Raw genomic sequence first — 24,804 nt, 5'->3', positions numbered from 1 at the left:
GTGTCTCTGCCTCTCTCTCTCTCTCTCTCTCTCTGTCTGTCTCTCATGAATAAATAAAATCTTTAAAACAATGTTTTTAAATTAAAAAAAAAAACAATAACATCTAATAGGTGGTAGATAATGCAGGAGGCATTCTTTTTAGACATTAGCACTGTGGACAACCAAACTAATCAGTTTTAAGTCAGAGCTTGACCTGATAACTTCTGGGAACTGACACTACACCATAAACCAACACTTCGGTGGCATTAACAATTTTTCCACAATGAAGCAAATAAATCCAATTTACACCTATCATTTACGGGGCACTGCCTTGCCAGTAAATGGCAACAACTATGCTGTTTTCCAAAGGACCTCACTTAATCCTTACAATGTTCCCCGGAATGGAGGCAATAATTCCATTTTATATATGAGGAAACTCAGGACGCTTGAGCAATTTTCTCAAGGTCACCAAGGAAGTGTGCTAGATAGCAAAGTGTTGAGCTGTAAGTACAAAGAGCAGATGTTGTTTTTTTCCACACAAAAAAAGTGTGCAGGTAAGTAGTCCCAGCCTCTAGCCCAGTTATTCCACAAGGCCACTAAAATACCCATCATCCCTCCCCACCATCTTTAGGGTGTTAGCCCCTGGCCCCAAGGCTCCTTCAGTCTCATATGCCTTCTAATATTCTTTTTAACCTATCTTTAAAAACCTTGCCAGCCTGGGATGCCTGGGTGGCTCAGTGGTTGAACGTCTGCCTTTGCCTCAGGCCATGATCCCAGGGTCTGGGATCGAGTCCTGCATCAGGCTCCCCACAGGGAACCTGCTTTCTCCCTCTGCTTGTGTCTCTGCTTTCTCTCTGTGTCCTCATGAATAAAAAAAATCTTAAAAAAAAATAAAAATCTTTTCAGCCAAGATCTTGTCCAGCTTTACTTTTTGAAATATTTCAGCAGTCAGCTCATACAGCTCACTGATTTCACAGATGGGGAAATAGATTTGCCCCCAGCGAGATATCAGAGCTAATTAGTTACAGCAGCCTGGAGTCCAGTGCTCCTTTCCATGACACAAGTGTTTAGTGGAGGCGGCAAAGTGCCCACCAAAATCTGTTCTCCCATTTTATCTTGGTCTGTGACTTGCCTACATTTCTCAGCCTCCTTTGCAGGTAGGTGTGGACGGCCACAGGACTAAGTTCTTGCCAATGAGAAGCATGAAGTAGGGACGCCACTGGGGGCTGTCTTCTGGGTGCCGGTTCCCCTTCCCCTTGGCTGGAACCAGCGGTGATCCAGCCTCGTTCATGCAGGTGATAAAATGACAGTGTCCCCTGGATGATGGAAAAGCAACATGATATTAGGAACCCGTGTCTCTGAGTGGCTGCTTGGAGCACAGCTGTCCTGCAGACCTGGACCACTGGCTTCAGAAATGTTAACTCCCCCTCAAAGTTGCTATGTGAGAAAGAAACAAAATTCTTTGTCTCTTAAGCCACTGTATTGTTGAGCCTCTTTGTTATAGCAGCTTAGCCTTTTATCCTAACTGATACAACCATGCAGCTTCCTTTGTACATATTCAGAATAGCTTGACAAGTGACCAGTTAGCTATCTTTTTAGAAAATGGCCCTAACCGCCCAAGCAGGTGATGATCAAATAATGAAATTCCTTCCTGTGGCTACTATCTCAAGATTTCGTCATCCTGGTTATTTAATGATTTTTTTTTTTAAGATTTTATTTATTTATTCATGAGAGACACAGGCAGAGGGAGAAGCAGGCTCCTCCCAGGGAGCCCGATGTGGGACTCGATCCCAGGTCTCCAGGATCAGGCCCTGGGCTGAAGGCGGCGCTGAACTGCTGAGCCACCCGGGCTGCCCCTTATTTGATGATTTTAAAACATCTTTATGTAGAGACCCACTTAGCTTCTATGCTTTTGTGTAATTATTTCAACAAGTATTTGACTTTCTAGATGTTGGGGATATATAGACAGGTTACAAGCTTGCCTTCTAGTGTTTTCTGTCGTTTTTAATGTAGTGTCTTAAGTAGAAAAACCACTTTGTAGGAACTGAGGCTAAGAATACAGTTACTGACAGTTACAAAGGAACAAACCATGGACCTAGACTATAAATGAACTGTTTCCCTACTTAGCTCTAAAAATCAAGCAATATATTTTGTGGGCTTTTAAGGATATTTTATTTATTTGAGAGAGAAAGAGAGAGCAAAAAAAAAAAAGAGAGTGAGGGTATGGGCAGGGGGTAGGGGGAGAATAGCAGTGGGAGAGGGACAAGTAGACTCCCCACTGAGCAGAGAGCCCAACTCAGGGCTCAATCCCAGCACCCTGGGATCATGACCTGAGCCTAAGGCAGACATGTAACCAACTGAGCCACCCAGATGCCCCAAGCAAAATATTTTAAAGACGAAGAATCCAGCTCTCTGATTTTCAAAGTATTTCCTACCCTCTTGAAAACAGCATTACCTGAGCTACAAGAAGTGTAAAGCCTAGTCAGGATTTTTACTTTATGTCAACTTTATCTCAATAAAACTGGGGCAAAAATTTTTTACTGACAGAGGTAGACGGACCTAAATAGCTTGCTGAGTGTTGGAATTAATTACCAGAGCCATTTAGATAGCACTGCTGTGGCCTGGAGACTCTGAGCACCTGGACCAAAGGGCTCTGCTTGTCTGGGGATTAGCTGAGGCCAGATGGTACAAAATGGCACTCCCTATCCTCCCTCCAGGCTGAACAAATAGCCCAGAGCTGGTCTCCATGGTCCTTCCCAGTTCTCAAATGAGATTTGAAATGAGGTATTTAGTAGTAGTTAACAGAGGGAAGCTGAGATTTGTCTGGACTTTGCCACAACTTGCTCTATGGTTATGGAACAGCCATGTTTTGGGTCTCAATTTCCCCAACTGCACAAAAAGGTGCTGAGGATCCTTCCAGGTCTACATTATGACAATTACTGGGTAGAACTTACACTCAAGAGCAAGGTCATTCAGCAGGCAGCAGGCAGCAGGCAGAGAAGGGGAAATCTACCTCAGTGCAATGCCTCAGACCGGGGTACCAAGCTGATTTCTGGTGAGTGTTCCTCTTCCCTAGGCTCTCTGCTGACGGTGAAGGAATTCCATCTTGCTGAGCTTACAGTTTCTAAGAATAGGGGCAGTGGGCACAACCACAGGGCCTTATACTTCATAGGTACTTCATGAATATTAGGCGCTTGGCTTGTCTCTTTCAGGAAATTCCTGATTTCCAATTGCCATAGAGATAGCAGTGGGTTCAAAGAGAAGGTGCTGCTCCAGGTATTTCAGATGAAAGGATTAAAGGCTTTTTGAGGTAGGGTTATTAAAACTAGTTTTTCCTGCTTCTCCACCAAAACTTTATTGCTTTAAAATATATTTAGTGGCTGGAGTGAAGAGCGTTTCAGAGACTAAGGCTCCTCCTAAAATTACACCCAGCTTCATAGTGCCTCAACTCCAGGCGGCTGCTCACTAGCTGTGGTCCTCCTGTGTGGAGCCCTTTCCCCGCCGGTTAGCGGGAAGAGGAACAGCATCTCCCTCCCAGGAGTATGTGGGAAGGAAAAGAACAGTACAAAGCGCTTGTTTGACTCACAGTTAAGTATTCATCCCCACTTCCAGTGGGAAGATGTAACTTTATGCTCTGTTAGCTCCTGAAGTAGTTAATAATAATAATAAACAAACAGACAAACCCTGATTGGGAAATCTGTGTTATGTTTAATATTAGGAACAACTTGGGGTGGATAGAGACTTGACTTTAGAAAAATTTATTCTTGAAATCCAAAGTCGTTAAAAATGGGTAAAGGTCAATAAAACTCAAGGGGTCCAGGACATACGAGTGGGTAAGGAGGGAGGAGAGGCCACTGCAGTCATATTGAGAAACCAAGTTTTCCAGGTCATGTGGTTCCATATCTGCAGATTTGGCTCCTAACTCCCGCCCTGGCGTCATGCTGTGCCATGCCACGTATGCCCTCCCCCAACTCATGCACACACTCCCATACACCAACATGGGGGGCAGGTCCTTGGGTTACTTGCTCTTACAGCAATGTCCTTTATTTGCAGCCATTAAAACAGCTATAATTCTGTTAATATTTTATTTTTTTTAATTCTATAATTATTTAATCAGTGTGAACTTTCTGGATCACCACTGTATCCGCTGAGTCTAGCAATGCACCAAGAACGTGTTAAGTTCTAAGGTATCTGCTGGCTGAATTTGTCAGACTGGCTTTGGCCTCAACCCTGGCATCTGAATGAAGTTCAGTATACAAGGTAAATGAACCCTGTTGAGGTTAACTGGGGAAGTCTAGGGTAGATGGGTAAGGCCCAAAACAAGAGACCTGACAGACGTGGCAGGAGAAATCATGCACATCCAGATATTGCTAACCAGGTTTACCTGTCACAAGGTAAGGGGACATATTAAAGACTGTATGTGCTAAATGCTATATTTTGGGTAATGGAAAATTTGTTCATTTTTGCACTAAAAACAATTAGTTCTAAAAAACTAGTAAATAATTATTTCGAGAGGAGGGGATAGGGATGGGAGTGAGATTTCTCAATGAACATCTTTTTTTTTTTTTTTTCCCCCAAGATTTATTCATTCATGAGAGACACACAAACAGAGAGGCAAAGACACAAGCAGAGGGAGAAGCAGGCTCCATGCAGGGAGCCTGACGCGGGGCTTGATCCCGGGTCTCCAGGCCCTGGGCAGAAGGCGGCGCTAAATCGCTGAGCTGCCCTTTTTAAAAAATATTTTATTTAGAGGTGCCTGGGTGGCTAGTTGATTGGGCTTTGGCCCTCCACTCAGGTCATGATCTTAGGGTCCTGGGATGGAGCCTGTGCCAGGCTCCTTGCTGGGTGGGGAGTGTGCTTCACCCGCTGCCTCTGCCCCCGTCTCCCACTCATGATCTCTCTCTCAAATAAGTAAAATCATTGGAAGAAAGAAATATTTTTGAGAGCGAGGGAGCCACCTAGATGTCCCTCAGTGAATGTCTTTTTGTATTATTTTGATTTTTGAACTATGTGAACTAGTGGAAAAAAATTAAACTTTTTAAAAATTAAACTTTAAAAAAATGTTAGAAGGAAAAAAAAGGTAAAGCTATGAAATGCACACTGTTTAAAAAAGGACAACCGAGTTTGATAGTTCTTTACCCTCTCCTCCTACACAGAGCTAACCAAGAATTGCTTTTAAAGGTCCAGGAGAGGGATCCCTGGGTGGCGCAGTGGTTTGGCGCTTGCCTTTGGCCCAGGGTGCGATCCTGGAGACCCGGGATCAAATCCCACATCAGGCTCCCGGTGCATGGAGCCTGTTTCTCCCTCTGCCTATGTCTCTGCCTCTCTCTCTGTCTCTCTGTGACTATCATAAATAAAAAAAAAAAAAAATTAAAAAAAAAATAAATAAATAAAGGTCCAGGAGAGGGGGCGCCTGGTGGCTCAGCAGTTGAGCATCTGCCTTCGGCTCAGGTCGTGATCCCGGGGTCCTGGGATCGAGTCTCACATGGGGCTTACTGCAGGGAGTCTGCTTCTCCCTCTGCCTATGTCCCTGCCATTCTCTCTGAGTCTCTCATGAATAAATAAATAAAATATTTAAAGGTCCAGGAGAAATGCTCCTTCTTCCATGATCCTCTCCCTCCCCTGCCCTCCCCTCTAAAGTACCATGCTACCCACCTCTTACGACCTTTAGATATTCTTCCCTAGACTGGCTATTTGTAGAGTATGAACAAAGCTCCCTGAAAACAAGAACAGCATCTCATTTTATCTCTGTATTCCCTCTAGCCTCTTACCTAGTAGATTCTGAACAAATAAAATACTACTTGAGTGGGGTTATGGCTTAATGGATACACTGTGTTTGGGGTGATGAAAAAGTGTTGGAAATAGAGGTGATGAAAAAGTGTTGGAAATAGAGGTGATGGTCACAAAGCACTATGGATGTAATTGATGCTGAACTGTAAACATAAAAATACTTAATTTTACGCTAAATGCATACATACATATACTCTATTGCTGGAAATCACACATCTCCAATAACCTATGTATTCCAGGAATATAAGAAGTACTTAGTAAACATTTTCTAAATAATGAATGGACAGCATGATCATATGAAGAATGTTAAGTTTCAGAAAAAACTATGATGTTTTTGTTGTGTGTGTGTGTGTGTGTGTGTGTGTGTGTGTGTGTGTGTGTTTTAAGTAGGCTCCACACCCAGCATGGAGCCCAATGCACAGCTTGAACTCACGACCCTAAGACTAAGACCTAAGCTGAGGGGATCCCTGGGTGGTTCAGTGGTTTAGTGCCTGCCTTTGGCCCAGGGTGTGATCCTGGAGTCCCGGGATCAAGTTCCACATCAGGCTGTCTGTATGGAGCCTGCTTCTCTCTCTGCCTGTGTCTCTGCCTCTCTCTCTCACTGTCTCTCATGAATAAATAAATAAAATCTTAAAAAAAAAAAAAAAAAAAAGACCTAAGCTGAGATCAAGAGTAGGATGCTTAAACGAATGAGCCACCCAAGTGCCCTAAGGCTGTATGTTGACAACAGAGCCTACAGTGTATAAACTAGACATGGAATATACATTGTTTTAAGGACTAAGGAGACTCAGGGGCAGCCCTGGTGGACTAGCAGTTTAGCACCGCTTTTGGCCCAGGGCCTGATCCTGGAGACCCGGGATCGAGTCCCACATCAGGCTCCCTGCACAGAGCCTGCTTCTCCATCTGTCTGTGTCTCTGCCTCTCTGTCTGTTGTAAATAAAAAAATCTTAAAAAATAAAAATAAAATTAAAAAATTAAAAAAATAAAGAGACTCTTGGAAACTTTTTTTTTTAATTTAACTTTCAATAAAAATATAGGCTCCTAACTTAATGTAAAGACAGCAGTGAGAGTAATTATCACACAGGAAGAACTCAACAAAATGTCAAAGTCTTTAGTGTTCAAGTGCCATGTCATGACCACGTTCTTCTCTCCTTCTCAGTGGAATTCCAAGAACTAGTGGTTGAGTTCACTTAATCTTCTCACTGGGGTTGGTCCTTTCCTGCCATTCACCCAAATCCAGAACTCCCGATTTGTGGCCCATAATACTTCAGTCATCTATAAAAGTATCTGGAAATGAGATATTTTTAGCCAGAGTCAGGGACATAAAACTTCTTTTTTAAAGACTATAGGGAATTCAGGTATTCATTACCAAAAAGATCTTCACAAGTATTAAAAAGTACAATCTGTGCTTCTTTCAAAAATAGAACTTTAAGGTTAAAAGAAAAAAATTCCTTCCCCAAATCATCATTAACAGGCACATCAGCCAAACAAGGAGCTAATAAGCCCTGCTATTTCCATGACAGAGAACATTAAAACTACACCACTGAAGACAGAAAATGGTGGGCGCTTTCTGCAGAGCACTCCCCAGTCCAGATAGGGACATAGACATAACCCTCCCTCCTAAACTGGGTCTCTACCTATGCAAAGGCTACTAGACATGTCTCTTTAAACACTAGATTCCAGCTCTTTCTCATTCTGTCCTAGGGATCCTTTCTCTTTAAGCTCTTTCTCACGACTTTCTATGGTAGTGACAGCATCCGAGTCCAATCTTCTTCTCTTCTTTAGTCGGTGCAAGTGGGATTTGGATTTTATGTGTGCTAAGACAAAACAAAACAAAAACAACTCATTAGAACTTTCTAGAATCAATCCTAGAAGCATAAAAATTAACTATATAATCCTTTTTAAAAAAAATAATAACAGGACCAACACATGTACTGGTATAGCTGCCTAGCATTTTTAAAAGAAGGATAAGTTACATGGCCAGCAAGCTACCATGCATTAAGTGTACCCTGCTGGGTGCTTTACATCACTAATCCTCACAGCAATCTTGCAGGACAGTATTATTCAGCTCATTTTATACAGAAGGAAACTGAAGTTCACTGAGGACTTAGATTCTGTCCAAGTACACACAGTAGGTAAGTACTCTGGCTCATCTATAGCTCAAAAGAGACCAAATTTTCCAGAATCAGAGCTCCAGACTCCATTTTTGTAACACAACAGAGCTGTTTCAGAGAGATTACCTTTCAACTCACTCAACTAAAAAGTTACAAACCCAAATCCTTGTCTATATTGCCAGACACATGCTCTGTCCCACATCAAACCCAGAGCAGAGCTGTCCTTTCCTCTTCTTCCCCGCTCACACAGGTGGCCCCTCCTGATCCAACATCCCCTATGCCTAGGCTAGATAAGCCATTTGAATGACTAACCCACAAGGTTCACATTCTTCAAGCACACAATGCTCCAGGCAGATAACAGGAAGCATTCTTCTCTGTTGGTCCTTTTTGAGTGTCCACAGAATCAGTAAAGCTGAAAGGCCACTGTTGCCTAATAACGATTTCTGACCTCTTACCCCAAAGAGTGTTCCCACCCTCTGACCAACTCATATTAGCCTCTTTTCACTTATTCTTTTTCAAGGAAATTTTCTTTGGAAGCCTCTAAAGAGAGAGATGACTAGATTAAATGATCTTTGATATATATTTAAAAAACAACAACATCATTTTAAGGGTTTCACAGCAAAAAGAATTTTTAAAAAACCATCATTTTAAGGGTTTCACAGCAAAAAGAATTTTAAAAAAAGAGGTTAGAAGAAAAGTTTACTTGGGGGGGAAAAAGTCAGCTTTATTCTCCAGCTAGAGCCTAAGGCAAAAAAAAAAAAAAAAAAAGGGCTTCTGGCCTGGCTCTCCACGGCAGCAGGAGATGGGAGCAGGGACCTGACAGATGGCACTATAGAAGGGCTCACACAAGCTAAGCTCACAAAGGCTCACAAATGTTGTTTCTTTAAGGCTATCCCTGAAGGACATTCGACAAATCGAACCACTAAGTTTCCTTTAGAAAAAACAATCAGACACTCTCTTTCTCTTCCCCTTTCATCATTATAAACCAGTGACAATCGAGGCTTCTTCTGCCGTTAAGGCAAATCACAGCCATTCCCAGTCTCTGACAATGGAGTTCATTTTGCCAGTGTTACCAGTTAATAGAACTAATCGTTCTATTGGTTGGTATGTGGAAAAAATTCTATTTCTAGGAGAATCTCATGAAAGGCAGTACTCTGAACAGAACGATTCCAGCTACTGGGTATCCTACAAGCCCTACTGTGCTCAAAAGGAGTGACCTTTTAAGAAGTCTCCAAATACAGTGTAAACTCAAGACTTGGAGGCCCTGGCCCTTTCTGGGCTTTGACCAGAGGACTACAAGAATCTGACAGGGGGGATCCCTGGTTGCCTCAGGGGTTTGGCGCCTGCCTTCGGCCCAGGGTGTGGTCCTAGAGTGGTCCAGGATCGAGTCCCGCATCGGGCTCCCTGCATGGAGCCTGCTTCTCCCTCTGCCTGTGCCTTTCTCTCTCTGTGTGTCTCTCATGGATAAATAAAAAAAATCTTAAAAAAAAAAAGAAAGAAAGAAAAAAGAAGCTGACAGGGGAGTGCAGTGTGACTATGGCAGAGCAGACCCAGGCTCTAAAAGACAAAGAGCCTTAGGTCAGTGCCCATGCTGGTTGGTCAGGAGTACCTTTAAAGACATCACCCTCTGACCACTTTCTCTATATAAGTCTTGCTTTCACAGCTTCTCTCTCTCTTTTTAAAGATTTATTTATTTGAAAGAGAGAGTGTGTGTACGTATGTGGGGGGTAGGGCAGGCAGAGGGAGAGAATTCCCAAGCAGACTTCCCTCTGAGTGCTGAGTTCAATACGAGGGGGTGGAGGTGGGGTGGGGTTTTGCTTGCTGGATCCCAAGACCCTGAGATCATAACCTGAACTGAAACCAAGAGTCAGATGCTTAACCGACTGAGCCACCCAGATGCTCCTGCTCTCACAGGTTCTCTTAATGCTTTTTATTACAACTTTAGCAATCACCACCATTTTGATATATTACATTAAAGATTATCAGAGACCCCCACTTTCAAAGAATGTACTCAGGAGGAGTAATTGCACGTCCTCCTCCCCTCTCAGCTGTTTCTGCTTCTCTGGTCTCTTAGGTGAGTTGGCTAGTTTCCCTTACAATCCCACCTCACCCGCACTGAGTTCTAAACATGAGGGGCCAAGAAACTCCTATAAGGTAGGATCAGGAAAGTCAAAGGGGCTCTGGAAACTTAACAACAGACCTGTCAGTATAAAATATCTACTCTAGCTGAAATTGGAAGGCAGATGATCTTCCTTTGCAATTCAGAATATAAAGATAACTCTTCAAAATGGGAAAGTTGCCATGAAATGTGAGTACTTAGGGGCTCTTGGAGGAATCTGGCCATCCCTTTACAAGTAAGCAGACTCCAGCATTTAACCTACCAAAGACCTTAAATTTCACAAAGTCACTGTGAGTCACCCTCACAAATGTCTCCGTGCCCCTCCCCAGATCCTACCTGCCCATTCACGGTCCCCAATGATGATTCGATCACAGAGGTCACACATGTGATGACTTCTCCTGTTCTCTGTCTCATTGCATGGCATCTTTACTGGAGCAGCTGCAGGCTGGTGGCCCTGAAAGAATAAGGAGGGGGAGGGGAGAGAAGCAATCAACTCAAAAGAGATTTGGATCTCATTCTCTGATATTAAGGGGAGTGGGATTTTCCCAAGATTCCTTTTTCTCATCCCTGTTCTGGTGGACTACGGACAGATTTTAGCAACAACCTTTCTAAATGTGAAAGTAGAAACACAGCCTCCAGGGATCTAAGGGCAGCCAGCTCTTCTGCTCTATTCCATGGAAAAGAAAGCTTGGTTCCCTGACATGCCAACAAAGGTGCCAGCTAAGGAAAACTCTCTGAAAGCCAGACAACACACAGCACTGTGATTAATAATCACCTGGATGAAACTTTGCACGATTTCAAGAGCAGGTTCAAGAACACACTCTTCCCACTTCGAGACATCAGACACTTCTAAGCCATATACTGGGGGGACTCTGGGACCAGGTCCTAATGACAAAGAGAAGTTGTGAGAGGTCAGCCTCAAAGACCCAATCCATTCTGCTCCCAGGACTCCAAAATCCTCAAAGGAAATATATGGGGCCAAAGAATAAACATTCTGATCATGCCATTCATTCTAACCAGAAACATGAACCAAAAAACTACATACAATCCAAGAATGACCTAGAAGGTTCACTGATCTGTAGCCAACAAGTCTAGCTGTATAATCCAAAGACTTCCAGAGACAGGATCTTCCAGATCGGTCAAAAAAAAAAACAGAACAGAGTAACAGCTCTAGTGACTACTGCATGCGCAACCATATGAAGATAGCATACCATAGGAGTAAATAAACTAACAGCTCTAAGTAAATGCCTGTTCTAAGTTGCCTATGATCTTAACAGTGATACTGCTCTTCTGGCAAGAGAGTTCGCAGCTTTCTTTAGGAGCAGACACTAGTCTCAGGTTTGTATATATCCCTTCAGCAGCACGGCCCTCATGAAATTTGTTGATACCATACCCATGATCAGGGACTGGGAACAGAAGAGTATCAGTCAATGAGCCACTAAATCTGAGAACTTTAAGAAAGAAGCCATGAAATTAAAACTAGTTGAGCCCCTTCTTTTAGGAACAAGATCTAGAGGAGTATTCAAGAAACATCTTTTGGTAAATACTTCTGAATGGAGAGACGACTAGAGACAGCCTAGAGTACAGCTACAGGCATTCTGTCCCCTGGAGCCAACCCTGTTTGGTCTCTAGCTACAGGCATTCTGTCCCCTGGAGCCAACCCTGTTTGGTCTCTGGTGGTAGCCTCCCCTGTCTATGGACACACTAAATTGCCTTCCACAGCTAGGTCAAGTCAGTTGCCTAAAGACAAAAAAGCATCTCCCCAGGGACAAAAACATCAAAGTCCTTAGGATGCCAACGGCTGGCAGGTGCTGGCCTTTTGATTGTGCCAACCACAAGTAAGATTTTTCATAAAATGGACTGGGCCGCACCTGCCACCACACGGAAAGGTGAGACTGGGAGGGTGCAGGCAGCATCCACAGCACACCTGGCCTTGGCTAAGCTCTGCACCTGTTTCCAGGCCACTCTATATTTTCCTTTCCCCTCTGAGTCCTTTGTTGGGCTTCTGTGCCCTGTCTAAGCACCTTTCAACAAGTTCTCGGCTCCCAGCTGCTATTTCTGGCTTGGGTCCAAGGCCAAGTTGGGGCGGGGAAGTCCCCCTGGCTTCTTGCCAGAACCATGTCCCAGCAGACTAGCCCTGGCCAATCACACACGGCTCCTGGTTTACGAGGCAGCTGTGCCTTTCACTCTAGCACCAGGACTGTGCCGGCATACACATGAATGAGGAATGGGCAGATGATGCACTGTGCCATCAATCCCTCCTGACTCAGAGATGGGGGAGTTATTGTGGCTTTACCACAGGAGGAAGTTTCAAATCATTACAAAAAACAGCTTTTGTTGCAGACTAATTGTTAGCCCTGGAGAGAAGAGAAGCTGCATTAGAAATCTATAGTGAATTTCAGTTGATGCGATTCAATTTTGATTTTAGCTGAAGTAGAGAATTCTCCTATCTGACAGGACATGCAGAGAAAGCAGGGTGAGTAGAAAGAAGTATAAAGAGCCTCTTGGTGCCAGAACTACTCTGGAGAGGTCTGGCAGAGAGTGAGAGCAGGAGAGAGAAATGCAACAATCCGTGGTCACAACATGGATTGAGGTGTTTCTATTCAGAGACCCTGAAGAGCAGACAGTGGAGGCCTCAGCTGTCCTGATCTATAACTGAAAGCAGAAGTCTAACAGCAAAAGGCAAACGGGAAGATTCAGAAACATATTTAAAGAGTGCCTATAAGATAAAGTTGGTGTTTCATTTAATCTCCTTTAAATTAATCTTTTAGCTCATAATCAGAAAATTCCTTACCCAAGGCCCAATACCAATGCTGTCTAGCTGAAATTATAGCTACAGGAAACAAGAAGCATGCTATAGAATACATTGCGGGGGGCAGGGGGAGTGGGTAGGGGGACAGGCCTGCTTTCAATACTGCTTATTCAGCTGGCAGATATTTGGCAAGATTTTTAATGCCTTTAAGCCTCCATTGCCTTATCTGCAAAAATGAAAGAATAGCACCTATCTCACAGGCTTAGTAATATATGTATGGCACCAAATTTAATGTCAAGGACACAGAACAGGGTCAAGTGAAGGAGAATTTCTTTCCCTGTTGCTTAAAAGTGCTGTTCAATTGAAGGCAAACCTGCAGCAACTCTGAAGCACCACATACCAAAATGTGAAGGCAACACTGAGAGAACTGGTGAAGGTTTGGCTTTTTATACTGCTCATGTATCCTAAGAACGATTTTCTTTCTTTAAGCTTTCTTTTGTTGTTAGAAATCTCTACACCCAACATGGGGCCCAAACTCACAACACTGAGATTAGGAGTCACATGCTCTTCCAACTGAGCCAGTCGGGTACCCCAGAACCACTTTAATTAGGAAAGCTTACCTACAGAAATCTGACTGCACTCAAGGTACAAAATCTGAAGCTAAAATCAACCTTGAACACCGACCCTAGGACGATGCTGCTGTTATGTTCTTATGTGTTTGTAGCCAACACCCATGTGTTCAACTTCTCATTGGAAAGATTTCATTTGTTTTCTGACACATTACAAAAAAGCATGGTCATTTATGCAGTAGACCCTCTCCCAGATCAGGTCCCCAAAGCTCAGGACAGGTCCAGAAACTAAAGTTCCTTTTCGCGGTGAGTTGAGGACAATCTATACTCTACTGGAAACAAACCCAGGGGTAAGGAAAAACATGAGACTTACTGCTCAAAAACCGGTTTTTAACCCATCGGTTTTGCTTCCGGGCATATCTCTTAGTCACTTGTTTCAAAGACTCGATACCTGAAAGACAAAGTAGATCTAGTAACCTCCAAGTTCTGACCCAGGCAAAAGGCAAGCCCTCCCAGCCCAGGAAAAGAGAAAATCAGCCATAGCAGCACCCTGGAGTACACTTGGTAGACAAAAATCTCAATTCTGAGCTGAAGGCCACTTGGGACTCTTTGGTCTCAGCTCTTTCTCAGATCATACCAGTAGGTACTCTGCCACCCAAGGATGTCCAAGTCTAGGTTAGATGGAGGAATTCACACCTTTCTTTAGGAGCTGGTTACTAGTCTCTGGTGTGCATTTTCCCTCAGTGACCAGGTACTCGTGAAATTCCTTGAAGCCAATGGATTGGAAGATACCATGTTGATAGTCCTGGCTGGGAATAGGAGAGCATCAGCGATGAGCCACTGCATCTGAGAGCTAGCAAGGGCCTTAGAGAGGATCTAGCTAAGCCATTTCATCTCATAGACGAGAAACTGAGATCCTGAGTAACTACTGTCTCTAAATTCTTCCTCCACCCCCCCACCCCAACAGTTCCCTGGTTAGTCCCCTTGAAAATGAACTCCTGGGAATGTCTGACAGATTAGAAAAGTGCAACTGTAACAAGTACACCAGACCTCCTTGCAACAAGCCTTGCCAACGCCAAGGACAAAGGCTAATAAACAAGTAGGTCCAAAGCCAGTACTCTATTTATGGCCTTTGGGTCATATGCAAGGGAGGGAGAGCAGGTTGAAGAAACGGCCAAATCCTCACCTATTTTCTGCAACTTTCTTCTGATTATAGCGTCGGTGAAAATCTCTTAGTTCATCCAAGAGCCCAGCAGCTAGCATGTCATCCACCCTCTTATCCAAGCGCTCATCTAGAACTTCAATCACATTAGCCCATCAACAATCTAGTCTGTCATAGGTGCCCTAGACACACAGTGAATGAATGGACAGGCTGCCACAAAGAGGAGCATTTATTCAAATGGAAGAAGGCATTTAAAGTCCAAGGATTATAGAATAATTCATATTATATTTGTCATACTTAAGACCAAACTTCAATACAAAGCAGCCAAAATGAAGCACATGTCTTATTACATAAAGAGAAAGCATACAATTATAGCAACTAAGAAGGACAAATATTTTATTATGGAACGTATATTCATTGTTTACTTTAGAGGCAGCTGAGACCCCTGCTTTACCTTTATTTTTTCCCATCATATTTGTTACTTTAACTTTGTGTTCTTTTATATTTAAGAACTGTCAGATGACACCTTGGACAGGAATAAGAAACTTTAATACAAAGCCACCCTAGGTACCTCTTGAACTACTGAACCAAACAAAGGAGCAAAGCAGAATCAGGGGTCATAATCATTCAGATGTGGTGGTCAAAAACTTTACTATGATCAAAGGTAGTGGTCAGCTTTATTATGAATCAGATTCCATTATTTTATGCTAAATTGCAATACATGTTTTTATTTACAGAAATTTCATTTAAAAATTAACTTTTTCTATAAACTTGTACCTGAGATTAATTTAACAGTAAATTTTCACCATTTCAACCATATTCTACATTATCTGCCATCACTACTTCTCAGCCTGCAGTAACAGTAACCTTTTTTCCTATCTTCCTAGAAAGTTTGTATTTATTAAGGACTTACCACGTGTTACGCACAACTGAGCACTTTGTATGTTATAATTCATCTAATCCTCAATCCATATATATATTATTATCATTAATTCCATTTAACAGAAAAGAAAATTGGGGCACAAGAAGGTTAACTAATTTGTCTTAAGTGGGTCTCTGACTGCCCTCAAGAGAATGCTCATCATCCTTTCTTTGTGGCCTTACAGCACTTTTTGGCCCAGAATTTATCACAAAGTAGTATCTATCTTTGCTGCCCCACTAGACTAGGAGCTCCTAAAAACCAGGCACTGTCTCATATTCATCTCTGAAATCCAAGGACTATGCAGCATATCTAGCACTTTATTAGAGATGCTTACTAAATGTTAGCTGGATGAAGAAGTTAGTACTATCACAGGGCATTACCATACTTTACAAAAAAAAACCCAAAAAATATCATCAGGCTAGCTAATTAACCATCATATCCATTTCTGAGGCCTGCTGCTTCTAGAATAATCAGTGATGCAGCCTCCATCTCATCAATCCAGGGAGGCAGACCTCCTTCCACAAAGCCTTCCTTCTCTTTCTCTTCAGACCTTCCCTGGATGGCAGTCTCTTACCCACCCTACCCATTTCATGTTATCCCACCCTTGGTATCTTATCCTAGTGCCAGGGCTACCCTTCTTCCCTTTCCAGACAGATACCTAGGGGAAGGGCACTGTGCCTTACTAAGTTAATGAAGAACAAGAATTATAAAATTAATAGCTAACACTTGTTTAGTGCTTATTATGAGCCACTTGTGGTTCTGGGCATCTTATGCGTGTTTATATACATATAATCACATATTATAACAAGCTCTATCTCAGATGGACTCTAAGGCATCAAAGGGCTTTTACCTGTCTGGTCAGCATGAAGCCAGAGGATGCAAAGATTAGGGAACTTCAGAGGGCCTCCGAGGGGACCACCACCTTCCTCCGCATGTTGATGATGAAGAAATTCACTATGAGAGATTCCTGTTTCTTCAAACACCTGCAAGCTCCTAAGCCATTTAAGGGGGGGGGGGGGGGCGGGCATACCCATAAAAACCATTAGAAAATATTCATTCTCAAATGAGACAAGGAGAAAGGTTATTTATTACAAACACCTCTTTCTCATTTTCACTGATAAGCCCCCAAAGCCATGAAGGCCTGGAGTCACTCCAATCCTATAGCTACCCAGAAAACAGTTCCAAAGAAAATTTTAGATAAAGTAAGACTAATACTATTCTTGTAAACATATATTAATTTTTCTGAACTCAGGTTCAGAAACAACAGGCTTCTTCTACACAAACAGAATGGGACACACTCACCTTCAGGTAAGCAGTAAAAGAGCTTATTTGGGAGACTGTTACAAGCCAGCAAGTCCAGTCTTGCTGGAACGCCTTTCCCACAGTACAAAAGTATGCTGTATATCCAGCTCATCAAGCTGTTGTATATCCAGCTTTTTTTTTTTTTTTTAACATAGGTCTAGAATTAATGAAGAGCACTTTTGACTGATTTGGTACTCTACTAGCACAAAGACCACTGAAGAAAGAACTCAGATACTTATTCTTCAGCCACCATCCACTCTGTCTGCCTCTATTAGATTATGCAGGTAATATAACTCTCATACCTACACTACACCACTCTTGAGTGTTGGCAACTTATCAGCTTGAAAGTGATCTTTCCCTCCCTGACCCAATTCTACTTCCTGAATCCCTAACACAAGAGTAGAGGCCCCCTATGTTTCTGTACCAATGCTCACTCAAAGAGGACCTGTGAGGAAAAATTGTAATAGATAATCTCATTTATCTGGAGGTTAGGATATAGTCTCAAACTAAAAGAAAGATGAACAAAGTCCTCCAGTCCTCTCTAAAGAAGAGACTAGATCTCTTGCTTTGAACCTATTGACTTGGGGTTCCTGGGTGGCTCAGCAGTTGATCATATGCCTTTGGTTGAGGGTGTGATCCAGATCCCGGATCCCAGGATCATGTCCCACATTGGGCTCCTTGCATCGAGCCTGCTTCTCCCTCTGCCTCTGTGTCTCTCATGAATAAATAGAATCTTAAAAAAAAAAAAAAAAAAGAACCTACTGACTCTTACTAGGACACAATTCTTGGCTCATTACTAGTTTAGAAGTAGCAAAATGAGGAGAGGTGATAAAAAAGAACTCATTAATAAAAGGAGAGGATAATAAAGACCAAGCTCTAGAATCACATCATAAAACAATATAAAAATGAATGTTCATCATTAAGTTTGTTTTCTAAAAATTTTTGAAAGATCTCTATTAAAATGTTTTATTTATTTATTTATTTATTTATTTATTTATTTATTTATTTTAAAGATTTTATTTATTCATTCATGAGAGACACAGAGAGAGGCAGAGACACAGGCAGAGGGAGAAGCAGGCATCATACAGAGAGCCTAACGTGGGACTCGATCCAGGGTCCCCAGGATCACGCCCTGGGCTGCAGGTGTCGCCAAACCGCTGCGCCACCGGGGCTGCCCTATTAAAATGTTTTATTTTTTTTATTATTATTTTTTTTTATGATAGTCACAGAGAGAGAGAGAGGCAGAGACACAGGCAGAGGGAGAAGCAGGCTCCATGCACCGGGAGCCCGACGTGGGATTCGATCCCGGGTCTCCAGGATCGCGCCCTGGGCCAAAGGCAGGCGCCAAACCGCTGCGCCACCCAGGGATCCCTATTAAAATGTTTTAAAATAAATGTTTAGATACTGAAGGTATAAACTTCATTTATCTAGAACATGCATTATCACCCGGGGTGATACTGCTTTCAAGGGGGCAAAAAAACTTAGATATTACAGTGGTATGACCCTCTGAGGGCAATCATACCCAAAGAAATATTATTCTTTAGTACTAAACTTCATGGAGAACAGGGAGGGAGGGAAGTACAATTAGGAAAAAATTTCTAAAAAGGCACTGGGTACATGTAGGGTGGTGGGGGATAATGAAAAAGGATTAAGAAACACTAATCTAGAACATTCATTTAAGTGGACTATTTCACAATCCCTATCAATACCAGGTGGTTCTATAATATTTAATCTGCATAATCAACCATCCTTCATTAGACCCTCTACTTTGCCAGATATGGTATCACTCCCAACACTGCAGAAAAATAAACCTAACACACAAGACTGTGATTTCAAAGCAACCTAAGAGGGATTGGCTCAGTGGTTGAGTGTCTTCACGCCTTTGGCTCAAGGCATAATCTCTGAGTCCCGGGATTGAGTCCTGCATCAGGCTCCCGCAGGAAGCCTGCTTCTCCCTCTGCCTGTGTCTCTGTGTCTCTCATGAATAAATAAATAAAATCTTAAAAAAAAAAAAACTAAGAAAACATGACCTTATGAGTTCATTCACCACCTCTTCAAGAAAACCTCCATATGTGAAGGTGAGCAGGTCTACGAGACAGGTTCATAAAATCTACCTCCCAGCGGGAAAGCTGCTGGGACAGAACTCAGCATTACACCATCAATTATGAAACTCAAATCACAATGTAAACCAACTGCATGCCAGAAAAAATTTATATGAAAACTGTTAGACAAGCAAAGATCAAATAGAAAATGAAGCACAATTACCTAGGCCCTAGGGAAAACTCTATTGTATTATACATTTTAAATTAACAACAAAGTTGGATGCAATTATTTATTGAGAGAGTTGGACTGAGGCAGTACCTCAGGGCCTCATGACCTCTGGGCTGGGAACACACCAATCTCCAATTCCTGCTATTACCAAACCCCTCTCATTACCCAGTTGCACTGAAAAACTGGCTCCCCAACTCCAGAGGGACTCGGCTCAGTAGGCCCAGACTTTCTTACCTGGCTACTTTGCGCTTGTCATGCGGGTGCAGCTTGGCAGCCATTTCTGGGTCCACTTGGCTTAGGCGTTTGTGGAGTGCATGGCCATCCTCCTTTTCAAGCTCTACTTTCCGGTCAATCACTTTCTCAGTGCCCATCTCCTGGGGCTATTAAAAGAAGATTTAGAAGTAAATTTAATTCAACGGTTCAACAAGCATTGCAACAGTATATATGCCAGGTGCTTTGCTGGGAGTTAGAAATACAGAACAGAGAGAAATCAGAAGGTCTTGCCATATAGTGAGAGACAGATGATAGAAAATTCCAATACACCGTGGTAGTGTTGTGAGACCACAGCACACAAAGGACTTACTGCTGAGCGAAGTACTCAGTTACCTGCTTCCTTGTCAGAAGTACAAACAGGAACCAGGGCTAACACATCTGTATGAACATATCTAGGAGCCCAGTCTTCTTAGTAAGTGACCAGACTGGATCAGGATTGCCTGCACAATACAGTTTGCAAAGCCTCCCCCTAGGCAATAGCATCTCCATACGAAAGGTTAGTGTTGGGCATCTCACTGATGTACAGATTGTTACAGCCAGGAAATGCTGAGTCAGACTGATGTACTGTTAACTTACATGGAGATGCTAATTAATTCACAGGGGAGCATTTTTCCCACACACAGCCCCTGCCCTCAGGCCACCCTGGAGGAGCACAATTCACATATGGAGGTGGCATTTGCTTCAGAATATTAAGTAAGAAAATTACAGTTGCTGAGTTTAAGAAATAGACAAGAGTCAACTTTCCTCCCACTAAAATTAGCTGGCAAGAAAGAGGGACCCATTTCCTCAGTGACTTATAAAGGAACTAAACATACCTTAGTATTGACAAGAACTTTCCAGAGCAGAGACTCAATGTAGTAATTGGTTCCTCCCACGACAATAGGAATTTTGTCTCGGGCAAATATATCTTCAATGTGAATGTTAAGAAAGACATCACAATATTTAATATCAAGAAGAGCATCCTGACTCACTTGGGAAGGAGGATATTAGCAAGAAACCACACTCATTTATTCGTCTGGAGAACAGAGAAGAAAGGGTGGAAACCAAGATGAACGGATACCAGTCTTCACCCTCTCCCATGAGTTCCCAGAAACATTTCCCATTAGTTCTGGAGGGACTTGCATAAACCAGATACAAATGCATGATGGTAATTCCTTTCAGTTCTAGAAGTTTCTAGGCCTCGCTGCTACAATTCAAAGCTTGCTTGGTATTCCAAATCAGTTTAATGAGCACAAGCCCAAGGGCTCTCAGAGAAACAAGTGTGAGCTGCTCAGGAAGCCACCAAGGTGACATCCATTCTGTGACTGCCTTCTACAATAGAATACAAGCTGGTTTCCCTACACCACGATTCCTAGACTCAGTCAGTCCCCACCATTACATGGTAATACTGCACATTTCAGCCCCACTTGAGACTCCACCAGCAAACTGGGAAGCACAGCTTCTGAAGACAAATAGATCTCAATTACCAGCTCCAACTCTGACAAGTTATTCAGCCTGAGCTTCAGTTTTCTCACCTGTAAAATTCTCTTGAAGTCTAAGGAGCATTAAATGTGACGAGGCATATAAATCCCCTACCATGATGCCCAAAATATTTGCTTTCAATTGAGTAAGCACTGAATTTACTTGAGCCACTATTGTTTTTATATCCCCACTACTTTAAATTCTTCTCTTTAGAATCTCTGGTGAACAGATAATTATCTGCTTTATGGAGGGCTTTGCTTCTGAGGATAATTGATAAAAAGAGACTTTCGACCTAGACAAAGACTGACTCATTTATACCTTTCTTCCCCTTGCCAGCCTGTCTGTGCGCCCAGAGACAGATGACCTCTTTTCTTTTTTTTTTTTTTTTTTAATTTTTTTATTATTTATTTATGAGAGTCATACAGAGAGAGAGAGAGAGAGAGAGAGAGAGGCAGAGACATAGGTAGAGGGAGAAGCAGGCTCCATGCACCGGGAGCCCGACGTGGGATTCGATCCCGGGTCTCCAGGATCGCGCCCTGGGCCAAAGGCAGGCGCCAAACCGCTGCGCCACCCAGGGATCCCAGATGACCTCTTTTCTATCAGAAGCCCACTAACCCCAGAGAGGCTGGGTGGGGTGGGAAGAAAGCTATTACAAATCAAGGATCTTAAAGAAGAAACATTGTTTCCCTTTTGTTTTGTTTTAAAAATTTTATTTATTTATTCATGAGAGACAGAGAAGACAGAGACATAGGCAGAGGGAGAAGCAGGCTCCATGCAAGGAGCCCAATGTGGGACTCCATCCCAGAACTCCAGATCATGCCCTGGACCAAAGACTCAACCTGGACTCAACCGCTGAGCCACCCAGGTATCCCTTTCTATTTGTTTTTTAAAAAGAGAAATACTGGGGTATCTGGGTGGCTCAGTTGGTTGAGCATCTGCCTTCAGCTCAGGTCGTGATCCCTGGGTCCTGGGATTGGCCCCTTGTCAGGCTCCCTGCTCACTGGGAAGCCTGCTTCTCTCTCTCCCCCACACTTGTGCTCTCTCTCTGTCTCTCTCAAATAAATAAAATCTTTAAAAAAGAGAGAGAGGGACGCCTGGGTGGCTCAGCGGTTGAGCGTCTGCCTTTGGCTCAGGGCATGATCCCAGGATCCGGGATCGAGTGCCACATCAGGCTCCCTGCATGGAGCCTGCTTCTCCCTCTGCCTGTGTCTCTGCCTCTCTCTCTCTCTCATGAATAAATAAATAAATAAAATCTTTAAAAAGATAAAAATAAAAAAAGAGGGGGGGGAATACTATATTCCCCCTATTAAGTATAAGGAGCATACACAATTACAGTAATTATAATAAACATTCAAGTATATACTATGAGTGACAAAGGGAGAAGGACCAAAGAAAGTAAAAAGGGAAGGGGGAAATGGTGAGATGCCAAAGAGAGAGAGTGAAAAAGAGAGAAGGAGAATGGGATAGGAGATATTTGGTGGGAAAAGGTTTAACTTGTTTGCCCAAGCCATGAAACAACTGGACAAAATCCTTCTCTCTGGGCCTTAGTATCTAATACCTTACCTAGCCTGTCAAAACAAGGTTAACTGGATATTTCTTAAGGTACTTTCAGTTTTGACATTCTGATTTTAGATTCTTACCTAAACTCCAAAATATCCGATCCTGTAAGTGATGATTAAGTCATCCCCAGCTGCCCTCTGAAAACTCCACTTTCTCTAAGTTCTTTCTGAATAACCAAACTGTCTTAAAGCAACAACATACATTCAGTGTTATGTTTTAATTTGCCAAGGGCATTCATATATATTATTTCATCTGATACAACTGTCTCGTATAGCAGGTAGGGCAAGAATTATCTACATTTTAATATCTGCCTATTTGATAGGCAAAAAAAATATGATCTCACTATTTTGATCTGCATGGCAGATAAAACAGCAAGGATAAAACCCTTTTCTCCATTTACCATCATTTATATTTCTTCCTTTGTGAATTATTACTCAAGCCCTTTAAGAATTTTTCATACTGATTCATACGAGTTCTTCATATATTAAGGATATGAACTATTCACTTTTCCTAGGTTACAAGTATTTTTCCTCTGGCTTATAGTCTGTTTTTTAATTTTGTTTATAGTGGGCTAATTTTTTAAAAACTATAAAATATTTAATATACACAAAAGAACATCCATACATTATGAAGTCTAATAATAAATACTCATGAACTCAAGGTAAAAAAAGGAATATTATTAATTCTTTTGAAGCTTCTTGTGTATTCATTCCCATTCCAACCCCCTACACTTCCCCTCTCTGCAGGGAAACCTGAGATTTGCTATCCTGAATTGTTTGGTTTTCTTGTTATCATTCCCTTGCTTTTCTTTATGTTATTCCTTATGTATATATAACCCCCTAAAAAATACATTGGTTAGTTTTGCTTGCTTTTTAACTTTTATAATAAATGGTATGAATGTATATGCATCCTTCTAGAATTTCTCATATTTTATAATGTTTCTGAAATTGTCCCACATCAATTGCTGCACGCAGCTACAATATATTCACTTTCACTGCTGAAAAAGCACTTATATGAACAAAGCAAATTTTATACATTCTTCTGTAAGTAAGAATCTAGGTGTTTGTTTTTGCCATTAAGAGCAATGGTGCTATGAATGAGATCTACCATCTATCTCCAGTTATACTCGTGGCAAGGTTACTCTAGGGTAGACACACATTCTTGCCAACACAAATTCTTAATTCATACATACTCAAAGCTAGCTACTTTCCTTTAAAAAAGGAGGTGGTGGTACCTGGGTGGTATAGTTGGTTGAGCACCTGACACTTGGTTTTGACTCAGGTCATGATCTCAGGGTCCTAGGATGGAGCCCCACATCAGGCAGGGAGTCTGCTTGAGATTCTTGCTATCTCTCCCTTTGCCCCTCCCACTTGTGCTCTAATAAATAAATCTAAAAAAAAAAAAAATGGTTATATGGATGGATGGTGGTGATGGTTGCACTACAATGTGAATGTATTCAACACAACTGAAATGTACACTTTAAAATGGTTAAGTGGTGGGCAGCCTGGGTGGCTCAGCGGTTTAGCGCTGCCTTCGGCCCAGGGCCTAATCCTGGAGACCCAGGATCGAGTCCCACGTCGGGCTTCCTGCATGGAACCTGCTTCTCCCTCTGCCTGTGTCTCTGCCTCTCTCTCTCGCTCTCTGTCTCTCATGAATAAATAAATAAAATCTTGAAAAAATAGGGGATCCCTGGGTGGTTCGGCGGTTTAGCGCCTGCCTTTGGCCCAGGGCATGATCCTGGAGTCCCAGGATCGAGTCCCACGTCAGGCTCCCGGCGGAGAGCCTACTTCTCCCTCTGCCTGTGTCTCTGCCTCTCTCTCTCTCTCTCTCTCTATCATGAATAAATAAATAAATAAATCTTAAAAAAAAAAAAAGAAAATCTTGAAAAAATAAAATATAAAATAAAATAGTTAAGTGGTAAATTCTGTATTTTAACATAGTAAAATAAAGAAAAACTGAGTTTAAAAATCCATTTAAAAACCCTTTTCCCCCCAAAAAAACTTTTCCCTACTCTAAAATCATATAACTACTCAATTCTATATTATCCCATTTGTTTCAAAGTTTCATTAAAAATACATGTATTTAACTCTGAGACCCATCTGCAATGTCATATATGAGATTGTGATTTTATTTTTTCCAAAAAAATTAGCTATTCCAGGAATAATTATTAACTACTATATTATTTCTCTACTGTTTCAAATGCCATCTTTTTAAAAAATATTTTATTTATTTATTCATGAGAGACACATAGAGAGAGAGAGGCAGAGACACAGGCAGAGGAAGAAGCAGGCTCCAAGCAGGAAGCCCAATGTGAGATTCGATCCCAGGACTCCAGGATCATGCCCTGAGCCAAAGCAGATGCTCAACCGCTGAGCCACCCAGGCATTCCTCAAATGCCACCTTGATCATTAGGTAAATATATATATCCATTTGAATTTGTACCTGAGTTTTCTATTCTGTGTCATATATTTGTCTAGTATAAGTTCCATGTTATTATAACTATTATGAATTTTCCTTATATTTTAATACC

The 24,804-nt window shown here is 42.1% G+C and overlaps 1 protein-coding gene across 4 annotated transcripts in view; it reads right to left on the bottom strand.

Moving 5' to 3' along the window:
• Nucleotides 1-6,761: 6,761 nt before the first annotated feature.
• Nucleotides 6,762-24,804, bottom strand: part of TRIT1 (tRNA isopentenyltransferase 1) — a 39,718-nt gene continuing 21,675 nt past the window's right edge. For 3 of the 4 annotated variants that reach the window (XM_072723724.1, XM_025983684.2, XM_025983683.2), the window contains 9 exons: nucleotides 20,069-20,167; nucleotides 19,215-19,360; nucleotides 16,258-16,400; nucleotides 14,510-14,621; nucleotides 14,020-14,132; nucleotides 13,697-13,774; nucleotides 10,778-10,887; nucleotides 10,339-10,456; nucleotides 6,762-7,586 (listed from right to left, as the gene is read on the bottom strand). In XM_072723724.1, the coding sequence (XP_072579825.1) occupies nucleotides 7,435-7,586; nucleotides 10,339-10,456; nucleotides 10,778-10,887; nucleotides 13,697-13,774; nucleotides 14,020-14,132; nucleotides 14,510-14,621; nucleotides 16,258-16,400; nucleotides 19,215-19,360; nucleotides 20,069-20,167 (1,071 nt within the window). In that variant the 3' untranslated portion in view covers nucleotides 6,762-7,434. The remainder of the gene's footprint in view (nucleotides 7,587-10,338; nucleotides 10,457-10,777; nucleotides 10,888-13,696; nucleotides 13,775-14,019; nucleotides 14,133-14,509; nucleotides 14,622-16,257; nucleotides 16,401-19,214; nucleotides 19,361-20,068; nucleotides 20,168-24,804) is intronic. The other variant, XR_011994764.1, reaches the window with a different exon arrangement.

Source organism: Vulpes vulpes, chromosome 10 (genome assembly GCF_048418805.1).
Source record: "Vulpes vulpes isolate BD-2025 chromosome 10, VulVul3, whole genome shotgun sequence".
Classification (NCBI taxonomy): Eukaryota; Metazoa; Chordata; class Mammalia; order Carnivora; family Canidae; genus Vulpes; species Vulpes vulpes.
Note: the sequence above shows the minus strand (reverse complement) of the source record. Positions and strands in the feature narration are given on the sequence as shown.